The sequence below is a fragment of the Balaenoptera borealis genome (genome assembly GCF_965194805.1).
Source record: "Balaenoptera borealis genome assembly, chromosome: 5".
In the NCBI taxonomy this organism is placed as follows: Eukaryota; Metazoa; Chordata; class Mammalia; order Artiodactyla; family Balaenopteridae; genus Balaenoptera; species Balaenoptera borealis.
The window spans coordinates 3740303-3766853 of NC_138862.1; the positions used below are offsets into that span (position 1 = coordinate 3740303).

Below are 26551 nucleotides of genomic sequence, written 5' to 3' on the forward strand. Positions count from 1 at the left end.
ATGAGACAGTCCTTTCAAGATCTGTAAACATACGTGACTGGTTTCCAGAGAGGTTACTATAGGTCACTGGTTACTTTTCAACACTTCAAGCTTGGGAGGAAACACCTGGCTTCCACTTTGCTCTGAAACATTAAAAAAAGAGTCCTATCTCGAAAGACTAACATTAACAGCATCCAGTAAAGAGGACCCTCCGAGTGCAGACAGGAAACCAGCACACATGGACCCTGGTCAAAGTCTGTGATCATATCAGAGTTTAAGAACCAGTGTGTGACTCACAGACATAGAAAACAATCTTATGGTTACCAAAGGGGAAACGGGGGGGGGATAAATTAGGAGTTTGGGGTTAACAGATACACGCTACTATATATAAAATGGATAAACAACAAGGACCTACTGTATAGCACAGGGAACTATATTCAATATCTTGTAATAACCTATAATGGAAAAGAATCTGGAAAAGTGCATATATATATACGTATAACTGGTCACCTTTCTATACACCTGAAACTAACACAACATTGTAAATCAACTATACTTCAGTCAAAAAAAAACAAACGCTGTGAATCTTGAGTCATCTAATCTGATCTGTTCGTATCATAAGTGAGGAAAAATCGGGCATAAAGCAATTACATACATTGGCCACAGCAGAGCCAGAGTCTGGAAAGAGAAATCAGCCCCCCAGCTTCCAGACCCAGATCTTCCCAAACAACCTGTTCCTTCCTCCGAGGTGCCTGCGCCTCTGGATGCACACAGCAGCCCCCGCCCTACCTTTCTTCCTCCACCAGGGGCCTTCTGGGACCGAGTAGGAAAGGTCCTTGAATTCGATGTTCACAGCCGCCCTCCGCGGCAGGGAGGAGAGGCGCTGGGCCTCTGTGAGATTGTTGTCCTCTTTCTTCAGATGTCCGTTCAGCAGCTCCGTCTCCGTGACCTCCCTGTTGCTGGAGACCACCTCGTCCACAGAGACGCACACTGACTTGGGCTCTGTCATTGCTGCAGAGTAACTGGTGCCATTCTAGAAAGATGGGGAGGAAGCACCAAGGGCAGGTATAAGTTGCATCACGGGAAGGACCACAGGTACTCACCATTAGGCTCAGGGCCATCGATCAGTCAGCGTCATCGATCAATGCTTCTCACCCTCCACGGTGCCCTCAGCATCACAGGAAGAATGCTCACCTAGAGGAATTCCTCCTCCCCAGCCCTCACTTATTCTTCTACTAAAAACGTGCTAAAGATAAACTATGATCTACCGTCTTATTTAGGAATCATAACATCTGATCATAAAACTGATAAACACATCACCTGTCTCAAAGAATGAAACACCAGCCACCCTAAAAATGATCTACCTACAGTCCACTCATTAAAAAAATCCCATGAAAATGCATGAGGCTGCTAAGAAATGCACAACTGAAAAAGCTTTACAATGAGCTCTTTTAGTCCCTTCCTGGCGTAATCTCATAAACATTTCTCAAGAGCAATGATACCACTTGGACCGATGGGGCTTGTAGGAGATGGCCTTTGTGTTCTCCTTGTAAATTTTCCAAATCCCTTACAGCGCTCCTCTCTCACTGTATCTTCATAATAGCACTGAAGTGTTGGAAAGGTTAATTTGTTTTTCTCTGGGATACAGACAAGGAAACTGAGGCACAGACTACTTTAAGGAACTTGCTCTGAGCTCTACGATCAAGTGAGGGGCAGAAGTGATCCCAGGGTATGAGTCACTTAAAAAACAGGTGCCTCGGGCTTCCCTGGTGGCGCAGTGGTTGAGAATCTGCCTGCTAATGCAGGGGACACGGGTTCGAGCCCTGGCCTGGGAAGATCCCACATGCCGCGGAGCAACTAGGCCCGTGAGCCACAACTACTGAGCCTGCGCATCTGGAGCCTGTGCCCCGCAACGGGAGGGGCCGCGATAGTGAAAGGCCCGCGCACCGCGATGAAGAGCGGTCCCCGCACCGCGATAAAGAGTGGCCCCCGCTTGCCGCAACTAGAGAAAGCCCTCGCACGAACCGAAGACCCAACACAGCCAAAAATAAATAATAAATAAATAAAGTTGCTATAAAAAAATTAAAAAAAAAAAAACAACAGGTGCCTCTTCCACTGCATCACCTGGATACCTAATACGTAGCTACATTGGCTTTTCAAGCTTCCATGGGAGCCCACTGAACTGTTACAGATAAGCCAAGAACCAAAGGTATTTAAGCAAAGAAAGGAATATCCTTTCTAATGGCTTGGCAACGCTGGACAAGTCAATATGCTTCAGGCACCTCCAAAACACAGAAGAACCCTGGGGTGGATGAATAATGTGCTGTGCTTTTTCCAGCTGCCTCTTGAATCAAGACAGAACATTCCACAGTGCCAAAAGCGTGGGCCTCTGGCGACACTCCTCCATACTGTTGAAGGCAGTCAGCCTGATCCAGAGAGCCCGTGCACAACCACCTCTGATAATTCAGGCCCTTCTGATGGCCGTAGGACTGGGGAGACACTGCCATACTGCTATTTGTTCTAAATAACATCATACTGTTATTTTTCCACAGCTTGTGAGGTACTTCTTTAAAGTTGATGGCTTTTTGATCATTATTGTTCCCAACAAAAAGCTAAAACAAAACCAGAGACTGGATCATCCATGTTTATAAACATCCTTATAAACTCCAGCAACTCTAGTGACCTGAACAAGCCCTCCCCCGCGTTAGAGTGGCCTCTTGAGGGTACGTGACTGCATCCTTGAAGAGGATTTCCATTATTATTATTCCACATTATTTCCATCGTGGAAACCTTGGACGATTTGGAGGTTTTGAATCTTTAAAACACAAATGGGATGGGGAGCTGTGGGCACAGGGGTTTCCGGTTCTTGTGCTGTTTGAAAATGTTGCTTTTTGCTGTTTAAGAAAAAGACACACACCTCCCAGGCATCTCCTACCTCTGGAAAGCTTCACCGCATCAAGTCTTAGCTCACTGATTCTAACATTCTGTGGCTAAAAATTAAAGTGCGGAGTAAAATTCTGACAAAATTAGTCTTGGTTTGCCGCTGGCACGGAGCATGAGAAATGCTTCAAACACAAGCAGGAGTAGGTTCGTGCACCCTCCGCATAATTGGGGAGGTTTGTCTTAGCCTGACAACGGGCCTCCTCAGAGCCTGGGCTGAGAACGAGCCTCTCCTGCTCCCGGGAGGGCGCTGCAGGGCGCGGCCTCTGCATCCGGGCTCGTCTGGTGCCTTCTGCGTCAGGGCCCCTTGAAGGAGCAACCGGAGACCCTGCCCCAGCTCAGCACGCTCTTGGCTTTGACCTGCGGGTAAGAACGTGCACCTGCAGCTCCAGCACCCAGAGCAGCACCAAATGCCATCCCTGGGCCCACCTGTCTTGCTCTTGGGGAACACGAGCTGCTGTCCCAGGGTTATAACCCCGTTTGACTCCACAAGGGCCCCCGGAAGCACCAAATCCTGGCTTTGCTGGGGGCGGGGTGGGTAGTGGACAGAGCAATGGGTGAGACAGTTAGCTCCAGGCCTGGTCCCCAAAGTCCATCCTCACCCCCACCTGGAAAGGTGAGACGTCTGCTTCCGGACCCACGTCCTGCCGGGGCACTGGCTCTAACGCCGGGAGAGCCAATTGCTCTGTGTTCAGTTGGGGGCGGGAGCTTCCAGCAGCCCCTCCCCAGGGCGTGGCCCCCTCCACCTCCAACCACCTTGGACCATCCACACCCTCCCCCAGCACCCACCACTCGCATCACCCCGAGGAAGCCCAGGGACAGGTCGGGTCTTCCCTCTTTAATGAAACCTACACGAATACAGGGACGAACAGCCATGACTCCACCCACCTGCCAGCTGGAGCAGATGCCAGACCTGGATTATGAAGAGGGTCTGACTTGCCCGTCTAGACTCCAAGCCTATCTATCCTCTCACTCACTCACTCACAGCCCAGATAAAGCCCTGGGGATCAGTAGTCAGCCAGACAGACCTGGCCTGTGGCCTCAGCAAGCTCAAGTCCAAGACTGGGCCGCAAGCAATTTCAATACCAAGGGGCAAGAGCTAGAACAAGACGATGCAGGGACCCACGAGGGTCACGCAATGCAGTGGGGGCCCTGGGTGGGGATACACGGTGTTTCTGCGGAAATAAACTGTAAGCTGAGCTTAGCGAGGTGGGGTGGGGAAGGGGTGCTCGTTCACGACCGTCATTCCCTGCGAGGGAACAGCATGTGCAAAGGCTTGGCAGCAAGAGAGCAGAACAGCTGGAGATCTGAAATTCAGGGGCTGGAGCTCCGATTTGGGGCGGGGGGGAGGGGCTTTTGGAACAAGGTGGGACTAGCGAGGCACACGGGGTCCGCACGGTGGAGGGCTTGCAAAGCTTGTTAGGGGATGTGCACTTTATCCCGAGGTCTCTGTGGGGCCGAGGAGGCATCTCATGGCGGAAGTAGCAGACCAGCCGGCCGGTGAGAACCGTCTCCTGCAGCAGCCTGCAGTGGGGAGGGTGCGTGGCCTTCACCAGCGGGGGGCAGTGGGGAGGGAGACAAGTGGACGGGCCAGTGGGACAAAGCTGGGGGAGTAAACTGATTTAGGAGCGAGAGAGTGAAGCCAGAGGCCCGTACTTATAATTACAGTTTTGCATTATAATACCTCCCGCGTAGTAGGTAAGCAATTATGAACAGTAGCGACTATTCATTCAGCAACGCACAATTACAATGCGCTCCTTAAACTCCAGACTGCACAGGTTACTCCTCCTCTGTCTCCACAGCTCTCCGTGGGCGGGGGCCGGGTGGGGTATGACCCTCTTCCGCTCCATTTCACAAGGAGACCACCTCGCCTGCCTGAGACCCCACCGTTAAGGAGTAGCCAAGCTGGGGTCCAGCTCTGTGCGGCTTCCCTGCCGGCACGGGTCCTCCCAAACAGTCCCCAGCAGTGCTGGGACGTTGCTTGGCTTTCTGTAGGCAAGCTGTAGTGGACCCTGGGTCACCCCAGCCCCCAGCCCTTACAGGGAAATCCACAAGAGAATGGGGAAACCACACAACCCTATACCCGCAAAGCAACCGACACCAAAGCGGTGCATGCCATCACCCACCTTTCCGCCATGGGTGTCCAATTAATAAAATCCTGAAATCCTGTCTGATGGGTGGCAGTGGCTGTCACCCCAAAATAGACCAGCTCTCTGGAAACACATCCTCAGATGAGAGCCGCTGGCGATGCAGGTTACAGCTAGCTTGTCCTCAGCCTCCTGAGCTCATTAAAGATGAAACAAATACACCCTCCCTCCCCATTCGTTCCCTTTCTTTGTTTGCTTCCCTATCTTGCTGAAGCATTCTCTTTGACCTCCCCTTCCACACACAATTTGTGCTGCATAATAAGTGGTAAATACTAGTGAGTCCATTCATAGGTGTTGAATGCAGAGGAGACCCTATTTGGACTGTTTCTGCCTGCTGTTGGTAAGAATATTTTCTTGGGCACTGACTTCAATTTGAATGCTAATATATTGAGATGCTTGTTTAGCTGGGGAGGGTCTCTAATGGTCAGAGAGCCCCTGAGCCATTGTGAGGCTGCTTCACTCTCCTTTACCCAGGGAAGTCCAGTTGGAGATAGAAACTTTCCCCACAGCATCTTGGGGAAGGGAGGAAAGCCAAGGGGAACTCACAGGCTCCAGGCATTCACTCTCTCTCACTTCTCTCACTGCTGCCAGCTATGGTGCCCACCTAGACCAGCGGACCCTGCAGTTGAAGGGCAGATCCCTCCCTGGGACCCTGGGCACATGAGAGGAAAACATACTGGTCCAGAATCCTCAAGGCCACCGCCTAAGGGAAAAGAACCCAAACGTCACGCCCTTAACTAAGCAAAGGGTAGGTGTCACTGGCATGGTCACTCAGAATGCCAACCTCATTGTCTCCAAAATCTGGCTTCTAACAGCCCCAAATACCAGTCCCATTGGGAGCCCTTGCCTGCCCTGCCCGGCCCAGCTCAGGGATTCTGAAACACCATGTGGGTGCTTCTTCCATCCTCCAAGGCACCTTCTCCAGACTCACACCTGGCAGTCAGTCCCGGGCTGGACCGCAGAGCAAAGTTTAGGATCCTGGGTATCTCTCAAGGGCTCTGTTTATGACTTGGGTAGAATTTTTTAAATTAAAAACAAAAAAGCAGGGCTTCCCTGGTGGCGCAGTGGTTGAGAATCTGCCTGCTAATGCAGGGGACACGGGTTCGAGCTCTGGTCTGGGAAGATCCCACATGCCGCGGAGCAGCTGGGCCCGTGAGCCACAATTACTCAGCCTGCGCGTGTGGAGCCTGTGCCCCGCAACAAGAGAGGCCGCGATAGTGAGAGGCCCGCACACCGTGATGAAGAGTGGCCCCCGCTTGCCGCAACTAGAGAAAGCCCTCGCACAGAAACAAAGACCCAACACAGCCAAAAATAAATAAATAAATAAATTTAAAAAAAAAAAATAGAAATAAGGCTTTCTGTTTAAAAAAAAAAAAAAAGCACAAGGTTTTCAGGGAGAATGGTTTTCACACAAAACAACATTCTCTGAAAAAATGAGCTCAGCCATTAGCACCTCCACACGAACGAAAACACCTGAGTTCTGGGGCTGTCTCAAACCATAACGTAACATCCAAAATATCTTGACATAGAAACACCTGTACCTTAAAACATTCTGCTTCATTATTGTCCCACATCTATGAGCTACTTTTGCAGCTCTGAAAGGGCTTCAAGAGTTAGTTACCCAGTACCTCCAAGACCTGAAACTTTCTTTACCCACAACTAACAATACTAACCTCCTTCATTTTCCATTACCACCATCATTTAGGAATCCCAAAGAAATGAACACGGGTAAAATGAAGAATGGCCAAGTGTTACCCAAACATGAAACCAGATAAAAGCAAATGTCATGAGGAGGGGACTGCCTCTTTTATTTTTTGATCCCTCTTATATGGAAGAAGCTAAGTCATAAAGGCAGAACATGCCCAGAGATGGGACCCGGCCTGTGGGTCCCCCTGCCCCTGGCTTTTTCCTGCTCTACCAACCTCCTTAATGTGTCCGAGGCCCCATTCTATCGGTTTACACAAAATCATTATATAATGAGCTGCCGAGGCTCGGTATGTTCTACAGTAACCTGTTTGGAATCATAGGATGCAGTTGTCAGAGCAGAGCATGCGCAGAAACCCGGCTACTTTTTTTTTTTCTTGAGCTCAAGGCAAGAGGTAACTGTCGGTCAAATCCTGCTGAGCCCTGCTGACTTCAAATACAGGATGCTAAAAATGAAATAAAGGCGAGGGGTGGAGGTGAAAACCCGATGTGCATGGTGGGGTTACAGCTCATGGGAAGTGACTAGCAGGATAGTAAATACATAGACAAAGGATAGAAGGGGGATGGATAGGGAGGGCGAGAGGGCTTGGAATACGGAATGCTTTCTATTTGTACTTTAGATGACCTGAAATCGGTCCAGAGGTGCCTAACTGCACTGTCGGCGTGCTAGGCATAGAAAGGCCCTAGGATGGGTGAGAAGATGGTTAGTTTTTTTTTTTTCCCCTAATGTGACTTTATGGAGCTATTTTAAAGGGGCAAGAGGAGACTCTTGACCACTCAGAGGAATAGCACTTACTGTAAGAGTGTCTAGCAAAGAATGCGCCTGCAGCCGGTGGTCCCCCTACGGAGCTGGCACCCTTGGGAGAAGTGAGATGCGTGCCTCTGTCCCCACCCTATTCTCTCTACAGGGTGCAGAAATGTGGCCAGAGGTACCCAGGCTCGCCCCTCATGTGCCTCCCCATGACTCCGCCGCCCCCTCCTGAGCAGGTTCGGGAGAGGCTGTCCCCGAGGGCGACGGGGCAGCGCGGGCTCCGGCTCTCCACCGCCTCTCTCTTTTGTTCCCCCAGACAGTGCCGGCGCTCCGGAGAGTAGCGCGAGAGGCGCCCGCTCCCCAGGCTCTGGCCGCTCGCGCCGGCAGAGGGATGGGGCCCCCTTTCCCTCTGGCCCAGGCTGCCGCCCCGCGCCTGTACACTCCGGGTCCCCAGGCCCCTCACCCGGAGGCAGACGAGGTCAAGGCCATCAGTACACTTGTGAGGCTGCTGGCCTCCTTCCTCCCTGCCTCTCCTGGCCCCTCCGCCTTCCCCGCATCCTCGGCTGCAAGGGGCATCCCGAGGAGCCAGGTAGCCAGGGCGGGGGGCGATGGGAGCCGGGCGCCTCTCCCGGGTCTCGGGGGACAGGTGTCAGGGTGCGGGTGCAGGTCTTTGTGCGTTTCTTATTCTTCTAGAGAACAGAACCAAGCCCCGAGGCCGAAGGATGCGCTCACTCACCATGGCGGTGCCGACCGAGAAAGCGGCCGTCAGACAGGCCATGCCCCGGGGGCGGCGGCTGCGGGGACGAGGCTGCGGGCGGCGGGGACGGGCAGCGGGCAAAAGGCTGCGCTCGCCCCAGGCTCGGCGGCTGCGCCCGACGCGGGCTCCGGCTCCGGCTCCAGCACCGGCCGCAGCTGGGGCCCCGGCCCCGCCCACGACCCGCCCGCGTCGGACCCGCCCACGACCCGCGATTGGCCGGCGCGCAGGGGCGGGGCGGAGCCGGCAGGTGCGCGTGCTCTTGTTTTGCTCCTGTGCGGCGCGGCTGCCCCAGTTCCAGGCAGTCCAGCTCCTCCCGCTGCCCGCGCCCCTGGCCTGGCAGGTGCCGAGGGTCCGCCCCGGCCCCGGAGGCGCCGAGCTCGGAAACTCGCGGGGCCTGGGCCAGCGACCCCGGGCCCCCTGCGGTCAGTCAGTGGGGGTCCCCCTCCAGAACTGCCACCTCAAAGCCTGCAGTGCTGGGCCAGGGGGGGCCAGGGGAGGCGTCTGGCGGGGGAGGGTGGAGGGGCACATTTTTCCTTGTTGGGCATCTCTCTGCCACGTAGGAGCGTGAGAACTAAAGGAGAGATGGCCGCTCCAACGCCCCCTCCCCCGCCACTGCAGCTCCATATCTGGGGTGGTACCCCCATACTGAGGCAGCACACTCACTCATTAATGCAGCATTGCTGTGTGCCAGACGCAGAGCCAAGTGCTGGGTAGCAAAGGGGTGACTAGGTGAAGATGCCCAGGCCTCTGTCCTCCCCTGGCTCCCACCCCCCGACCCCAACAAAAAGAGAAAAGCCTTTTTTTTTTTTTTTCAGACACGATGTTCCCAGTACGTGGCCCAGCACCTGGCCCAGAGCTGTGTTCATGTAACTTCATAAGGAGTGACACTTCAGGCACCCTGTCATTTGGCCCCAGATGGGAGCATCAGATGGCCTGGCCTCTGCTAAAGCCCTTATTATATATAAGTGGGACCATTTCCCGGTAACCATGGTGATAAGACATTCCTTACTCCCAATCTCAGAGGCTAATGCTTTTATTCAGTGGTTTGCATGTGGGGACCGCAGGTAGGAATGCATCTCTTCTCCCCTCCAGCACACCTGGATCGCCCCTCCCCACTACCCCTCAGATGAGCAAAGCCCCTGTCCTTCTCCTCACCTAGAAAGAGAGCACGGCTTTTCATGCCAGGCAGGAGGACTTCACACCACAGCCTGATGACCACAGGCAAATTCTCCCCTCAAATCAAAGGAGGGCAAGGAAGTATAATGAATGATTTCAAGGGGGAGAGGGCCCTGCTTTTGTCTGCATAGTTCACTTGAAGAGTCCACGCATTACCTCTATTCTATTGTTAGGAAATCTGACTGCTGCATTTCCAGGTGCCACCCTCTACATGCTGGGCCCACGGGGCTGTGTGGTGCCTTAAACATGCTGAACAGGGAGGCCAACAAACTCTGAGTGTTCTGGAAAGAGGATTCAAATCCACAAACCTCCCTGGGAGAGTTTAGGCCAAAAGGCAGAGACAGAGGTGCCTCATCTCTGGGACCCAGGATTGGTGGCCGGCACTGAAGCCCACCACTTGCTCCAGGGGCAGATGGGACATAAAGCAGGGGAGAAAGACACAGAACGCGGCCGGGGAGAGATTCTCTATGAGAACCCGGCTGGTCACTGCCCAGCTGTGTGGCTGGGACAAGTGACAGTGTGGTCCTGTTGCACTGGCATCTATTCTCTGCCCAATATCCATTCTCCATGCTGCTAGGAATGTGTTCAGAATTTCCTTCTGGAACTCCCCTTGCCCCCAGTTCTACACCATGTGATCTGTTCAGTGGTTGGTCAGGAACCAGAAGTGTAAGGCGATGCTTGCCGGGCTCCTGGGAATAGCCAGGGGGACAATACGTAGAGCCTAGGATGAAGCCAGAGAGGGCAGACAGTGATAAAGTGGGTCCTTATTGCCGTGGCTTGAGCTGCTGGCTTTCCACTTACAGGCATGGAAAGAGTCCCACTTATACATCTATACGTTGGGGTAATAATCATCTCAGCCACATGGGAAATAGTGCCTGTCAAGTGCTCTGCGCTGTGCATGGCACATAGCTAGCACTCCAGTTCCAATCCTTACCAATGTTATCCCCCTTGTGCCAAAGCTGAGAATAAGCAAATGGTAAAGTAGGTCGGATCTGTGACATTGCTATTGGAACTTTTGGTTGTAAGTGACCAAAACTCTGCTCCAAATGGCTAAAGGGAAGGCTCAGGGTGCACTGGTTTCAGGCCTGCCAGGACCAAGCACCCATTCTGGGTTTTCATCCCTTGATCTCTAGCTCTCTCCATGGCTCTGCCTTCCATCTGCTGGCTTTCTGCTCCGTGAGGCTGTCACCATGGCCCTCCTGGCAGCTCCAAGCCTGCATCCCATCAGTATTACCAAACCAAATTCGGGTCCACTCGCCTGCCACACAGCAAAGCCAATCTACTGACACTGGGTTGTGGTGAAGGAAAGTACAGCATTAATTGCAGGGCATCAAGCGAGGGAAGGGGAGACAAGCCTCAGAGCCACTCCCACCTGGTCTTTGGGTTGGGGGATGTGTTTAAGGGGAAGAACAAAGAAACTGGGGTGAATCCTCTTCTTGTGACATTTCTGAATCATGGTTTTGGGAGTCAGGGTGTCCCAGGTGGTCCCCAGCTCAGACCCCAGGGGTCTGTGAGCTCACCTTGCCCTGGAGAAACAACCTGAGTTTGTACATTAATGACGAATCTATAATAGCAATTTAAGTACGTTAACGATGTTATGGGCAACAGTAACCTTAAGCATCTGACTCTGGTGACCAGTGTTGTTAGCCCAGGCTTGAGGTCAGAGGGGACAGAAAGGAGATAAAGTTTTGGATAGAGAGATGAATCCTAAACTTGGTAAAGGAACTTGGTTTTAGGGAACTGGGTTTCATCAGCTGGCAACCAACCACGATGCCCAGTGAGGGGGAACCAAACACTGACTGGCCCGGCTTGAATCCCAGGGAACCAAACAGGCCAAAGGGAATGCCGGCCCTAATGGAAACATGCAGAAAGATTGGGACATGGGTGCTTCCTCAAGACCATTTTGGGGAACTCAGAGCCCAATGTGGGTGCCAAGCAGGCAAACATAAGAGGGCCTCATCACAGGACTGCCCAGTCCAGACCCCAACCCCAACAGGAATTTCGACAGGACATCACAGGCAGGTGGACCAGGCTGGGCTTGAGAATGTCCAGTGGGAAAGCACTTTCTGCCTCAAAGGGCAGCCCGTACCAGTTTGAAGTAGTTGTCATTGCCGGGAGCGGTCCCTGTGCCTAATGGGACTCCCTGTCGCCCCGAGGGCTCTGTGTTCCACCGTGTCAGTGAGCCCTGCCTCCACACAACAGGCCTTGAGCTCTTCAATCATGGCGCCATATTTCTCTCCAGGCCTTAGCTTCCCTGGACAGATCGTGCCTGGTCCCTCCGACATTGTTCTGTAGAAGACGCCCCTTCTTCCTGTTCACCTTTCTCTCTGTGAGTTCGTTTTCTCAGTGTCCCCTGTGAAACTTGGGGTCCACAACCAAGCACCTACTCCAGGTAACTCCTCCCCTCGCTAATGAGCATTTGCTCCCTCAAATTGTTGGTAAGGACCTGCTTCCATGCTGCAGAACCAACTGCCTGATGTCCTGGGAGCAAGCAGGTCAGTGGACTCAATCAGCAGCCAACTCAATTCACTTTCCTTGTAATTGTGTAGTTTCAGTTGCCTGGTTTGCACTTTATCCCCCAAATCCCATGTTAAGGAGTGTCCAATTTATCTATGCCAGACATACAGCCCCCGAGGCTGGGAAATGGAGGGGACACCCTGAGGACTTCGTCTCTGGTGCAAGGATTCTGCTCTTGGTGCCTGGGGAGGGGGGGCGGGTTCAGGTAAATCAGATGTCCAGGTGGCCTTGCGGCAGGTCTGTGGATTGACCCAGGTGTACTTCTGCAGGGAGCTGGCCACAGGGGGTGAGCATGGCTTGGCATCTTGGATGGCCCCAGCACTGGAGGTCCAGAACAAAAGGTCTCTGATCCCTCCAGAGGAACCTTTGGGCACATCCCATGGCTTCCCGGCCTCCCCGCTCCCAGCTGGCTAGGAAGAAATCTAATGAACACAGTCTTCTTCACATCTGGGTGATCTGGCTTTCGATAATTTGACCTTGAGCCTTATTTGATTACAGGGTGGCCAGCTCTGAATTAACCTAAGTGATTAACCTAAGTGGACCCTGCTCGGCTGACTTTCTTCTGTTCGACTGTAGAGCTCCACCAACCTGAGCTTTGTTTTCCTTCCAAGACCTACGATTTCAGCCATGCCTTTCAGCAGACAGAAATACCTGCTTCACTGGCATCTGGCCTCAACGCTGGGAACCCAGGGTGGACGAGATGGGGGAAACCAGGCCTCAGGTGTGGTCAGACAGTAACGGGGAGAGATTGGAAAGCTGACATTCTTATCTAAATTGGGTATGTTTTTAACTTGTTCCATGAGCTCAACGTATTTTGTAAATCGTTAGAGGAACTCTCGCTGTGTAGTTTAAGGGAGACCCTGCCAGAGGTAAACTGGTGCCACAGGGGCCTCTTGGTTTACCGCGGTCCAGCCCTTTTGGAGTCAGCCTTTCAGGTGTCCCACCCTAGAGACTTGATATCTGCAGTTGCATCCCCCCAAACTGCCTCATCCCCAATGCTATGCCCCCTTGTAATCTAGGCATCACATATCACATAATTAATTTACTATTGATTGTGCTTACTGCCCACCATACCCCTTGAGAATGTAAGCTCCACACCGGCAGGAATGTCCATCCACTGATGGATCTCCAGCCCCAAGAACGGTGCCTGGTAAGGGATTTTGTCCCGGCTCATCAACTATTTGGTTGATACCTCCCACCCCCATCCCTCTGGGTCCCCCAGCCTGGCTGTTTCCAGTGTGCATGAAGCCCCCAGTGTGGAAAGTGCCTGCCCTGCAATGTTCCATCAGGGGAACTTCTCTGGTACCCCACCATTTCCGAGAGGAAAATAAAAACCCGCAGAAGCCTGGTCCCCCTGCCCCATCCCCAGCTCCTCTCACCACGTCGACCCCAACCCAAAGCTCTGACTCTGAAAGTAAATGTTTTCAGTCAAATGAAAGCAAAATCTGGTGCCGCCACAGCCAGTAATAAAGAGGGGCTAGTCCCTTCCCCAGGCTGGCAGTGGTGGGAGACATGGTGGGGACTCCTGGGAGGTGTGGGGGTGGGGAGGAACCCTGCCCTATTATATCCCCAGGCTCACGACAACACAACAGGTACCAGAGGCTTCGCTGGGGGACACTTGCCCTTATCTGGGCTGGAGACCTGCCTTCGGGTCATGGCCCCTGCCTTCTCGGCTTCTCTGATACTTCTACTTGTGTTAGCAGAGAATTAGTGGCCATCAGGCCCTTTCTAGCTCTGTTCACAAGGAAGCCATTGCCTCCACTTTTAAAAAGGAAGAGAGAGAGAGAATGAGAAAGACAGAGAGAGGAGGTGGGAGGGAGGGAGGGAGGGAGGAACACAGGAAAGAAGGAAGAGAGGGGAGGGAGAGAAAAAAGACCCTTAAGTGGTGAGAATAGGCGCCTTAGCCCTTGACGGGGAAAGGGTAGAAAGCGGAGCAGCTGAGCAGACAGACGCAGAGACAGTCCGTCAGGGAGGGTGACAGCCTGAGGTCAAGTCACACACTAAATGGGGACTCTGTAAATTGGCGTATTATAAAGCAACGTTATTTCCCTCTCTGTGGTTTGCTTGATCCCTAGTTTGCTGGCCCTCCTGACTCCTCCAGCTTCTGTCTCCACCCAGTTGCTTCCATCACGTGTGGGCGCCGGCCCAGCTCCAGAGAGGGGCCCCTCCCTCCCCAGCCTGCCCGGAGGTGGGGGCAGAGGAGGGGCCATCGGCTGAGAGTGCAGCGCAGAGTGGAAGGAGAGAGAGGGAAGAGCCCAGAAGGTAAGAAGGAAGGTTGAGATGAATGAGGGAGAGGACAAGGCAAGTAAGTATTTCATAAGCTAGGTTAGCAAGAGGCAAGTTCACCATTGCAAACAGATTATTTCTGCTTTCTTCTGTTAGCATGAAACACAGAGTGGTGGGAAAGATGCAGGAGACAAATGAAGAGGGAATAGCATCTGGCAATGAGATGACCTTCAAAGCTGAAGATTAGGAGAGAAGTCTCAGAGGTGGACCCTGGAAAATTACCAGAGGCCTCCCATCCCCCACAAAAGGTCCCAGCTGGGACATAGCTGGAACCCCCAGGCCACTGGGCACCCACTTGTCCTCTGGGAAGCTGCCCTCTCAGACTCCATGTGCTCAGTCCTACAAAGCAACCCCTACCCAGATCCATTGGATGATGCCATCTAATGGTTTGAAAAACGCTGTAACATGCATTACCCCTGCGGGATCGGAGGGCAGATGCCATCACCGGAACACGTGTGAATTTGATTCCCAAGCCACAGATGCAGCACAGGCCATGCCCCCCGGGACCCAAAGAGACTCTCCGCGCCTCCAAAGACCACAGCTCAAGTCCAGTGTGCTCAGCATCCTGGCCACGGGCAGAAGCCCTCTTGCCCCCACAAGACAACTGAGCTCTCCTGGCGTCTGCCCACCCACCTCTCCCCTCTCCAGGCCTGGAAAATGCTTCCTCTACCTCCTGCCTCTCCCCTCCAGAGCCCCAGCTCCATCCCATCCCCTCCCCTCCAGGAAGACCTGGCGGTCACTTTGTTGAGCCTTGGCTTTTGAAAGCAAAAGTCTGGTTAGGGAGATTATCTTCTGCATGCTTGGAAACTTCTGGGCAGAGCCCTGCAACTCAAAAGTCCCCAGGGTGAGAGAGAATCAATTTAATTAAAAAAAAAAAAAGTCTTGGCTACTTTTTAAGGGAGGGGAAGGGAAAATAGCTTGAGCAGGGAAATCAGTGTCAGAGATTATTTCAGCAAATTATTTCCTGCCACAGAAAATAAGGAGATGGAGCATAAGGTTTGAAACCTGCCCAGGGCCATGATGCCCAGGCAAGGACCCAGCTCTCCCAACTCCGGCTGAGCACATTTTCCACTTTTTTACAGCTGCCAAACGTTTGTTGAGAATAACCCAAACCTATTTCAAATAGGGAGACAGCTACAAGAAGTCCAAGTTCAATCTTTTAAAAGTCACAGGCAAGCTAGTAGGGAGATGGAGTAGACATGCTTTTCTCTCTTCTTCCCCCCAACACAACTAAAAACTCTGGACATTATGCCAAACAAACCCAAGGAGACTCTGAAAGGTGGAGAGGAGAAGACAGGGTGGTCAGGACCCTGGGACCCAAGGAAGCACACGATGGTGAGGTCCCGGGTTTTCTTTTTGCCACATAGATAGTCTTCAGAATTTCCGCTGAAGAAAGCAATAACCTGGAAGTGCCAATGGACACGAACAACAAAAGCCCCCACAAAAGACTGTCCTCTCTCACCATGGGAATAGAAAAGGAGCAGCCTAGCACTATAGAAAATTGGTAGCCAATTACTGCTCTATTCCAGCCAAATACCATGCAATAAACTCCCCGCACCACCCACACCAGCAAAGATGAAGGGGGAGTCTAGATGTCCACCCTCCTCAAGCTGTAATGAGGCACCAAAACCTGCCCCATCCCCATTTAAAGTGGTGTCAGAGCAGGCCAAACAGGGAGTCTGGACCACACCCCTACTGGCAGGAATGAGGAGCCCCTCCCCTTCTCACGGGGGTGGTGGCTGAGGAGACCCAGCAGAATCAGGACTCTCACCACCGTTCAGTGGTAACAAGAACACAATACTACCCCCCAAGCCGTGATGCCAGTGGATAGCATGTGGGGAGCAGTAATGAGGTTCACCTCTCGCAGCCAGGGGGGTGTGGGTGGTGACCAGGTGGAGAGCCAGGACTCCAGCCCTTCCCAGCAGTAACGAGGAGTCCCTCCCTTGGATGTCAAAAAAGGCTGAACAGGGAGCCTGGACTTCTATCCTCACCTGTCAGTAATGAGGCAGTGCTCCTTCTCCCTCCCCTGCCCTAGTGACGTCAGAAGAAGCCAGCTAAAACAGAAGGCTTAAATAAGATCTAGCGTCTTGTAACATAACACCAAAAATATCTAGGTTTCCATCAAAAATCATTCATCATCTAAAACCCAAGGGATTCACAATTTAGATAACAGAGGTTTATAATTGGAGCATGACTCTTTGAATTTTTGCCCATTTTAATTCTAAAATTAACTGCTATATCAATATCAAAAAAACAAACAACCCAATCCAAAAATGGGCAGAAGACCTAAATAGACATTTCTCCAAAGAAGATATACAGATGGCCAACAAACACATGAAAGGATGCTCAACATCACTAATCATTAGAGAAATGCAAATCAAAACTACAATGAGGTATCACCTCACACCAGTCAAAATGGTCATCATCAAAAAATCTACAAACAATAAATGCTGGAGAGGGTGTGGAGAAAAGGGGACCCTCTTGCACTGTTGGTGGGAATGTAAATTGACACAGCCACTATGGAGAACAGTATGGAGGTTCCTTAAAAAACTAAAAATAGAACTACCATACAACCCAGCAGTCCCACTACTGGGCATATACCCTGAGAAAACCATAATTCAAAAAGAGTCATATACCACAATGTTCATTGCAGCTCTATTTACAATAGCCAAAACGTGGAAGCAACCTAAGTGTCCATTGACAGATGAATGGATAAAGAAGATGTGGCACATGTATACAATGGAATATTACTCAGCCATAAAAAGAAATGAAATTGACTTATTTGTAGTGAGGTGGATGGACCTAGAGTCTGTCACACAGAGTGAAGTAAGTCAGAAAGAGAAATGCAAATACCGTATGCTAACACATATATATGGAATCTTAAAAAACAAAAAAAAAATGGTTCTGTAGAACCTCGGGGCAGGACAGGTATAAAGACAGATGTAGAAAATGGACTTGAGGACACAGGGAGGAGGATGGGTAAGCTGGGACGAAGTGAGAGAGTGGCATGGACATACATACACTACCAAATGTAAAATAGATAGCTAGTGGGAAGCAGCTGCATAGCACAGGGAGATCAGCTCGGTGCTTTGTGACCACCTAGAGGGATGGGATTTGGAGGATGGGAGGGAGATGCAAGAGGGAGGAGATATGGGGATACATGTATATGTATAGCTGATTCACTTTGTTGTAAAGCAGAAACTAACACACCATTGTAAAGCAATTATACTCCAATAAAGATGCTAAAAAAAAAATAACTGCTATAAAGAGCCCTGTTGGAATAAAGATCTTTTCAGAAACATTAAAAAAAAAAGAGAGAGAGAGAATCACAATTTAAATGAAAAAAAAATAAAAGCCGATCAATAGACACCAACACCAAGATGAAAAAATGTCACAATTACCCAACAAAGATTTAAAAGCAGCCATCATAAAAATGCTTTAGTGAGCAATTGGGAACACACTTGAAACAAATGAAAAAACAGAAAGTCTCAGCAGAGAAATAGAAGATGTAAAGAAGAATAAAATGGACATTTTAGAACTGAAAAATACAATAACCAAAATGAAAAACTCAGTGGATGGGCTCAACAGCAGAATGGAGGGGAGAAAGGAAAGAATCGATGAATTGGAAAGTAGAACAATATAAATTACCCAGTCTGAACAACATAGGGAAAATAGGCTGTACAAAAATTGGGCAGAGTCTGAGGGACCTGTGGGACCATAACAGAAGATCTAACAGAAGATCTGACAGTCCCAGAAGGGGGTTGGGAGGCTGAAAATGTACTCAAAGAAATAATGGCAAAAAACTTCCTAAATTTGGCAGAAGACAGAAACCTACAGATTCAAGAAGTTGGGTGAACTCCAAACATGATAACCTAAAGCAATCTACAACAAGACACACTATAGTCAAACTTCTGAGAACTAAAGACAAAGAAGTAGTCTTGAAGGCAGTGAGAGAGACATGGTATCTTACCCGGAGGGGAAAAGCCACTCCAATGACAGCAGATTTCTCATTAAAAATAATAGAGGTCAGAAGGAATTAGCACAACACTTTTCACCTGTTGAAAGAAAAAAACCTGCCAGCTCAGATTCCTATATCCAGGAAAAATATCCAGGAATGAAGGGGAAATCAAGACATTCTCAGATGAAGGAAAGCTAAGAGAATTTGTCACCAGTAGACATACCATAAAAGAAAAGTTAAAGGAAGTTCTTTAAACATAAATAAAATGGTAAAATAAGGAAACTTTGCACATCAAGGAGGAAGAGAGAACACTATAAATGAAAATGAGTAAGTAAGGTGGATTTTCCTTCTGCTATTGAATTTTCCAAATTTTGTTTGCTGGTTAAAGCAAAAATGGTAATACTCTCCGATGTGCTTCTAAATGTGTGTAAATAGTTAAGACAATTATATTATAAACAAAGGAGAGTAAATACATATAAAGGGAGGTAAGATTTCTACACAGCACTCAAACTTATAAAACTATAACACCAGTAGACTGATAAGTCATGTATATGTAATAAAATACCAAGAAACCAGTAAAAGAGCTATACAAAGAGGTACACTCAAAAACACTATAGATAAATCAAAATGGAATTTTTAAAAATGTTCAAGTCCCAAGAAGGAGTTATATAGATAACAATAAACATGAGAGCAGAAAAAAGAAAGCAGGGCATTGAAAAAGGGAGAACACAGAGAAAACAAAAATTTAAATGCATACCTAAGCGTACCGTGTTAGTACTTACATTAAATGTAAATAGACTACACCAATCAAAAAAACAGAATGGGGCTTCCCTGGTGGCACAGTGGTTGAGAATCTGCCTGCCAATGCAGGGGACACGGGTTCGAGCCCTGGTCTGGGAAGATCCCACATGCCGCGGAGCAACTAGGCCCGTGAGCCACAACTATTGAGCCTGCGCGTCTGGAGCCTGTGCTCCGCAACAAGAGAGGCCGCGATAGTGAAAGGCCCGCGCACCGCGATGAAGAGTGGCCCCCGCTTGCCACAGCTAGAGAAAGCCCTCGCACAGAAACGAAGACCCAACACAGCCAAAAATAAATAAATAAATAAAAAAGAACCACTATGTCCATCAAAAAAAAAAAAATTGTTCCCTTTATGTAAACCAACTATACTTAATAAAAAAAAAATTTGCTTGCTTTAAAAAGAAAAAAAAAAAGAATGATTGGCAGAGTGGGTTAAAAACATGTCCCAACTACATACTATCTATAAGAAATTCACTTCAAATATAATGTTATAAGCAGTTTGAAAGTAAAAAGATGGAAATGGTGTATCGTGCAAATATTAATCAAAAGAAATCAGGGATGGCTATATTAATACCATATAAAGTAGACTTCAGGCAAAGAAAATTACCAGAGATAGAAAGGGACATTATATAATTATAAAATGACCAATCCACCATGAAAATATAGCAATTCTAAATATGCATGAACCAAACAACTATAAAATACGTGAAGCAAAAACTGATAGAACTGAAAAGAGAAATAGATAAACCGACAATTACAGTTGGACATTTCAACACCTCTCTCTCAATAATTGCTAGAACAACTAGACAGAAAATCAGCAAGTATAGAGAAGTACTCAACAACACCACTGGACAAGAGGATCCAATAACATTTATAGAACACTCCACTCAACAGCAGGAGAATACACATTCTTTTCAAATGTTCCTAGAACGTATAGCAAGACAGACTCTATCCTGGGCCATAAGACAAACCTCAACAAACATAAAAGAACTGAAATTATACAGAGTGTGTTCTCTGATCCAAACGAAACTTTTTCAAATCAATAATCTAAAAGTTTCAAATCAATAATCTAAAAGTTTCAAATCAATAATCTAAACTCCCACTTCAGGAATGCAGGAAAAAAAAAGGGCTAAATAAGCCAAAAGAAAATAATAAAGATAAGAGCAGAAAACAATCAAATTAAAAATAGAAGAACATTAAAGAAAGTCAATGAAACACAAAGCTGGTTCTTAGAAGTGATCAATATAATTGACAAAACTTTATCAAGACTGACAAAAAAAAAGAGAGAGAGAGAGAGGACACAAATTACCAATATTAAAGATGGAACAGGGGATATCATTACATATCCCACAGGCATCCAAAGGGTAATAAGGGAAGAGTACCAATAACTCTACACACATAGTTTTGACAACTTAGATGAAATGAACCAATTCCTCTAAAAACTACAATTCACTGAACATAAAATAGGTTATTTGAATAGCCCTATAACTATTAAGGAAATTAAATTAATAATTTTAAAACACCAAATAAAGAACTCTCCAGGCCCAGATGGCTTAGGAAGGAATATTTCCCAATTCATTTAATTTGGCTAGTATTACTCTGGCACCAGACAATGATAGTATGAAAAAAAGAAAACTACAGACCAATATCCCTTATAAATATAGATGCAAAAATCCTTAACAAAATATTAGAAAGTAGAATTCAACAATATATTTTAAAACTTAAGAATATGCTCAAGTGGGGTTTATTCTGGGCTTACCAGGCTGCTTCAATGTTTGAAAGTCACTTAATGTAGTACATTGTATTAACAGAGTAAAGAAGAAAAATCACACGATCTTGCCATTTGATGCAGAAAACCCACTTGGCAGAATTCAAGACCCATTTATTATGTTTTTAAAAAGGCTATCAGGAAAAGAGGAGTAGAGGGCAATTTCCTTAACTTGATAAAGGACATCTATAAGAAACCTACAGCTAACATTCTAATGAATGGTGAAAGACTGAATGCTTTCCCCTTAAGATCAAGAATAATGCAATCACCACTCTTATGCAACATAGCACTGGAAGTTCTAGCCACTGTGGTAAGGAAAAAAGAAGTAAAAGGCATACAGATTGGAAAGGAGAATATAAAACTGTCTCCATCTGCAAATGACATCCTTGTCTTCATAGGAAATTCCAAGGAATCAACAAAAACACCCCTAGAACAATAAGTGAGACCAGCAAGCTTGCAGTATATAAGATAAATGTACAAAAATAAATTTTATTTCTATATCTTAACAATTAACATATGGACACTGATATTAACAATAGTGTGTGATTTACAATTGTTCAAACAAAAGTAAATACTTAGGAATAAACTTAATGAAAACATGTAGAGGGCTTGTGTACTAAAAACTACAAAATGGTAATGGAAGAAATCAAAGAAAATATTTTAAAATGGAGAGACAGATCATGTTCATGGGTTGGAAGACTTAACATAGTAAAGATGTCAATTATTCCCAGATTGATATATAGGTTTGATACAATTCTTATCAAAATCCCGACATTTTTTTTGTAGACATAAACATGAGTAGTCTAAAATTTTTGGAAAAGACTTTGCCTTAGAATTAGAATAGTTAAAACATTTTTTATGGAAGAAGAATAAAGTAGGGGAAATTGTTCTACCTGATTTCAAAACTAATTATAGCTACAGGAATCAAGACTGTTTGGTATTGGCAAAGGGAGAGACACAAAGATCAATGGAGCAGAATAGGAAATCTGGAACTGTACCCACACAGACATGCCCAGCTGATTTTGACATAGGTTCAAAGCACTTCAGTGGAAGAAGGACAGCTTTTTCAATAAATAGTGCTGAAGCAACTGGACATCCATAGGCAGGAAGAAAAAGAAACTGGGTCTAAGTCTCATGCCTTGTGTAAAAATTAACTCAAAATGGATCACAGATTTAAATATAAAACAATAAACCTTTTCAGAAAAAAGTAGGAGAAAATCTGGGATCTAGGGCAAGGCAAGGAGGTTTTAAATATCAAAAGCATGATCCATGGAATAAAATATTAGTAAATTGAACTACATCAATATGAAAAACCTTGATTTGGACAAAGACCCTGTTAGAAAGATGAAAAGACAAGCTACAGCCTGGGAGAAAATAGGTCTAAACCTCATATCCAACAAAGAACTAGTATCTAGAATGTATAAAGCACTCTCAACACTCAACAGTGAAAAAACCCAAACAATCCAATAGAAAATGGGCAAAAGACATGAATAGACTTTTCACCCAAAAAGATATACATACAGCAAATACGCACATGAACAGAAGTTCAGCATCATTAACCATTAAAGAAATGCAAGTTAAAATCACAATTAGATGACACTACACGCCTATAGGAATGGCTAGGATAAAAAATGGTGCAACACCACCAAATTGGAGTATGTAGATAAGCTGGATCACCAGTACCTTACGGTGGTGGGAACGTAAAATATACAGCCACTCTGGAAAGCAGTCTGGTAGTTTCTTCAAAAACTGAGCATTCAACTACCATTCGACCCAGCCATTGCACTACTGGACATTTATCCCAGAGACACAAAAACTTACATTCACACAAAAATCTGAACACAGATGTTTACAGCAGTTTTATGTGTAATAACCAAAACCTGCCAACGACCCAGATGTCCTTCAACAGGTGAATGGTTAAACCAAGTGTGGCCCATCCACACCATGGAACATTACTCAGCCATAAAAAGGAATCAACTATTGACACATGCAACCACCTGGATGGATCACCAGAGAATTCTCATGGAAAAGCCAATCCCAAGAGGTTATACATTGTGTGGTTCCACTGATGTAAGATTCTTGAAATGACAAAATTATACAAATGGGGAAGAAGTTAGTGACTGTCAGAGGTTAAGGAGGGGCTGGAGTGGAAGCACAGATGATGTGACTATAAGAGGACCATAGGAGGCATCTCTGTGGGCGTGGAATGTTCTGTATCTGGGCTGCATCAAGGTCAGCATCCCAGTTGTGATAAAACTGTGCTACAGTGTTACAAGTGTTACCACTGGGGGAAACAAGGTAAAGGCTACCTGGGATCTCTCTGTGTTCTTTCTTACAACTACAACTGTCTCAAAGTACAAACATTAATTTTTTCAAGTCGCAGGACAGTCCTGAGTGAGGCCACTCTGGCAGTGGGGGGACTTACATGGAGTGTGAGGAGGAAGAAAGTGCGTGGAGGAGCTTTGGAGACGAACAGGGAGAGGACCCAGAATGAGAGGGCTTCAGCTCACCCAGAACCAGACAACTGGTCTGCAGGGCAAGGGCCTGTTTGTGACCATTCTTTGTCAACTGTCAGCTTGAGAAGGTGAAGACCAGGGATGATGCTCTTCCCCCTCCCTAGAACTCTGAGTGTGTGTGTGTGTGTGTGTGTGCACGCGCACACACGCACCCACGCCCAGGCATCTGCAGACAGACAGCGGTGGGTGGGATGGCAGCCCCATCACTGGCTGTCTGTGGTGCTGAGCTGGTACCTAACCTCTCAAAGCCTTCATCTTCATCGATAAAATGGGAATAAAAAGGGTACCACTGTGGTGGTTGAATAAGATAGGGTAGTTAAGGGGGTTTCCCCGGCGGTACAGTGGTTAAGACTCCGCACTTCCACTGCAGGGGGCACGGGTTCGATCCCTGGTCGGGGAACTAAGATCCCATATGCCACACAGTGTGGCCAAAAAATTAAAAAGCAATAATAAAAATAAGATAGGGTAGTTAAGGTGCCTGGGAGCCAAGAAGAGAGGGTGTTTCGTATGCATCTAACATTTTCCACATCTTGAGACCCTGACCCTCCATCTCCCCCCCTCCTCCTTCCTCCATTGCTTTCACTGCTCACCATCTGGCCAAGTGGCTTTATTCTTCTTTGCCTCCTATGATGAACTGCTGTGTGGGATATCCTGCAAAGAAAAAATATGTGGATAAATGTACAAAGGAACATTGTCACCAACCTCAGAATGACACATTTCAGTATTAAATATGAAGACATCAATATGGTGGACAAAGGTAAAAACTTCCAGTTGTAAGATAAATAAGTCCTGGGGATCTAATGTACAGCATGGTGGCTAGAGTTAATAATACTGTATTGTATATTTGAAAATTGATAAGAGAATAAATCTTAAAAGGTCTCATCACAAGAAAAAGCATCTGTAACTATGTGAGGTGACTGACGTTAACTAAACTTATTGTGGTGATCATATTGCAGTCTATACCTATATCAAAGCATTATCTTGTTCACCTTAAACTAATATAATGTTATATATCAATGATTTCTCAGTACACCTGGAAAAAAATATTTTTGCTGACTCTTAACTCATCTGAATTTACACATTTGTTCTGTCCCCCACTGGTCTCTGGATCTAGAGGATGGAGTCACTCTGACTGTTTCTCACTGGTCCCCAACATCTAGCAGGTACCTGCCTCCTAGGAGGCTCTCCAATATTTGTTGACTGGCTGACTTAAGTCTCAGACACTTTACATCAAAGTTTAAATTCCAAATTCCTGTTGGCTGCGTGTACTAGGAGACATGACATATTTTCCCTGATACACATCTAGTTAGTTACATTTACTCCATGAATTTATATTAAACATTTTTTCATAAAATGCATTTTGTCAGTGACTTACCCACAGCTTAGATATAAACACTTCCCAAGGAGCCCTTCTGCTGCAAAACAGACCCCTCTGAGATGAAGTATATTTATCTTGCAACTAATAAAGGGAAGAAGTCCCTGCCTTATGTAGGGCAGGTTTGAGCTGTCACCACTGTAGACATGTGAAAAACCCCAAACCCCAAACCATGATTCAGTTTCTGTTTCATACTACAAGGAGAATTATTATACAATAGGCATGATGCAATTATATGTGTAATAATATTGCCCAGTGTAATTGTTACTGTAGAAAACAGGAAGCGAGTGAGGTTACTAAAGGGCAGTTTTGCTCCCTCCCAGGTTACTGGCATAAAAAAGCACCCACTACCTGTCTGTCTACAGATTGACCAAGTGTAAAATCTAGGTATTTCCCACGTTTAGTCAGATGATAGATTTTGCATTTGTGAACATGGTGGAATTTTTCATAATACACATTGAACACAATTACAGCAAAAACTGTAATTCATCAAGGTCTACAGGATAATAATAAAAGTAAACAGAGTAAAGAAACCTGGAGTAGCAATTCTCATACCAGACAAAATAGACTTTAAAATAGAGACTATTACAAGAGACAAAGAAGGACACTACATAGTGATCAAGGGATCAATCCAAGAAGATATAACAATTGTAAATATTTATGCACCCAACATAGGAGCACCTCAATACATAAGGCAAATGCTAACAGCCATAAAAGGGGAAATAGACAGGAACACAATCATAGTAGGGGACTTCAACACCCCACTTTCACCAATGGACAGATCGCCCAAAATGAAAATAAGTAAGGAAAAACAAGCTTTAAATGACACATTAAACAAGATGGACTTAATTGATATTTATAGGATGTTCCATTCAAAAACAACAGAATACACTTTCTTCTCAAGTGCTCATGGAACATTCTCCAAGATAGATCATATCTGGGGTCACAAATCAAGCCTTGGTAAATTTAAGAAAATTGAAATCATATCAAGTATCTTTTCCGACCACAACGCTATGAGACTACATATCAATTACAGGGGAAAAAATCTGTAAAAAATACAAACTGTCTATCGACAGATGAATGGATAAAGAAGATGTGGCACATGAATACAATGGAATATTACTCAGCCATAAAAAGAAATGAAATTGAGTTATTTGTAGTGAGGTGGATGGACCTAGAGTCTGTCATACAGAGTGAAGTCAGAAAGAGAAAAGCAAGTACCATATGCTAACACATATATATGGAATCTAAAAAAAAAAAGTGGTTCTGATGAACCTAGGGGCAGGACAGGAGTAAAGACACAGACGTACAGAACAGACTTGAGGACACGGGGAAGGGGAAGGGTAAGCTGGGACGAAGTGAGAGAGTGTCATGGACATATATACACTACCAAATGTAAAATAGCTAGCTAGTGGGAAGCAGCCGCATAGCACAGGGAGATCAGCTCGGTGCTTTGTGACCACCTAGAGGGATGGGATAGGAAGGGTGGGAGGGAGACGCAAGAGGGAGGAGATATGGGGATATATGTATATGTATAGCGGATTCACTTTGTTATAAAGCAGAAACTAACACACCATTGTAAAGCAATTATACTCCAATAAAGATGTTAAAAAAAAAAAAGTAAACGAAGTATTTCCTAGTAGAAGTTCTAGAATAACTTATATAGTATCATATCATGGTAGTTCTAGCCAATGATTATCTCTGCAAAGTGGAGAAAAAGTGAGCTGGGGAAGTATCTGAGACCTATGAGCTTGAAAAGAGCTTAGCCGTCACCTGGTAACAAGGACTACCAGCCTTGGAGGCCGTACTAGGTGCCTAGCACCGTGCTTTGAAATTTAGAGCCATTAATTCACTTAATCCTCATCACAACTCCATAAGC

At 47.0% G+C, this 26551-nt stretch overlaps 1 protein-coding gene across 5 annotated transcripts in view; it reads right to left on the reverse strand.

Moving 5' to 3' along the window:
• Positions 1-25380, reverse strand: part of ABCG1 (ATP binding cassette subfamily G member 1) — an 84923-nt gene extending 59543 nt beyond the window's left edge. For 3 of the 5 annotated variants that reach the window (XM_082393534.1, XM_082393533.1, XM_082393532.1), the window contains exons 1-2: positions 8258-8430; positions 769-1012 (exon numbers count right to left, since the gene is read on the reverse strand). In XM_082393534.1, coding sequence (XP_082249660.1) covers positions 769-1012; positions 8258-8299 — 286 coding nt within the window. In that variant the 5' untranslated portion in view covers positions 8300-8430. Of the gene's footprint in view, positions 1-768; positions 1013-8257; positions 8431-23887 lie in introns of those variants that run through there. The other 2 variants (XM_082393531.1, XM_082393530.1) reach the window with 1 other exon arrangement.
• Between the last annotated feature and the right edge of the window lie 1171 nt (positions 25381-26551).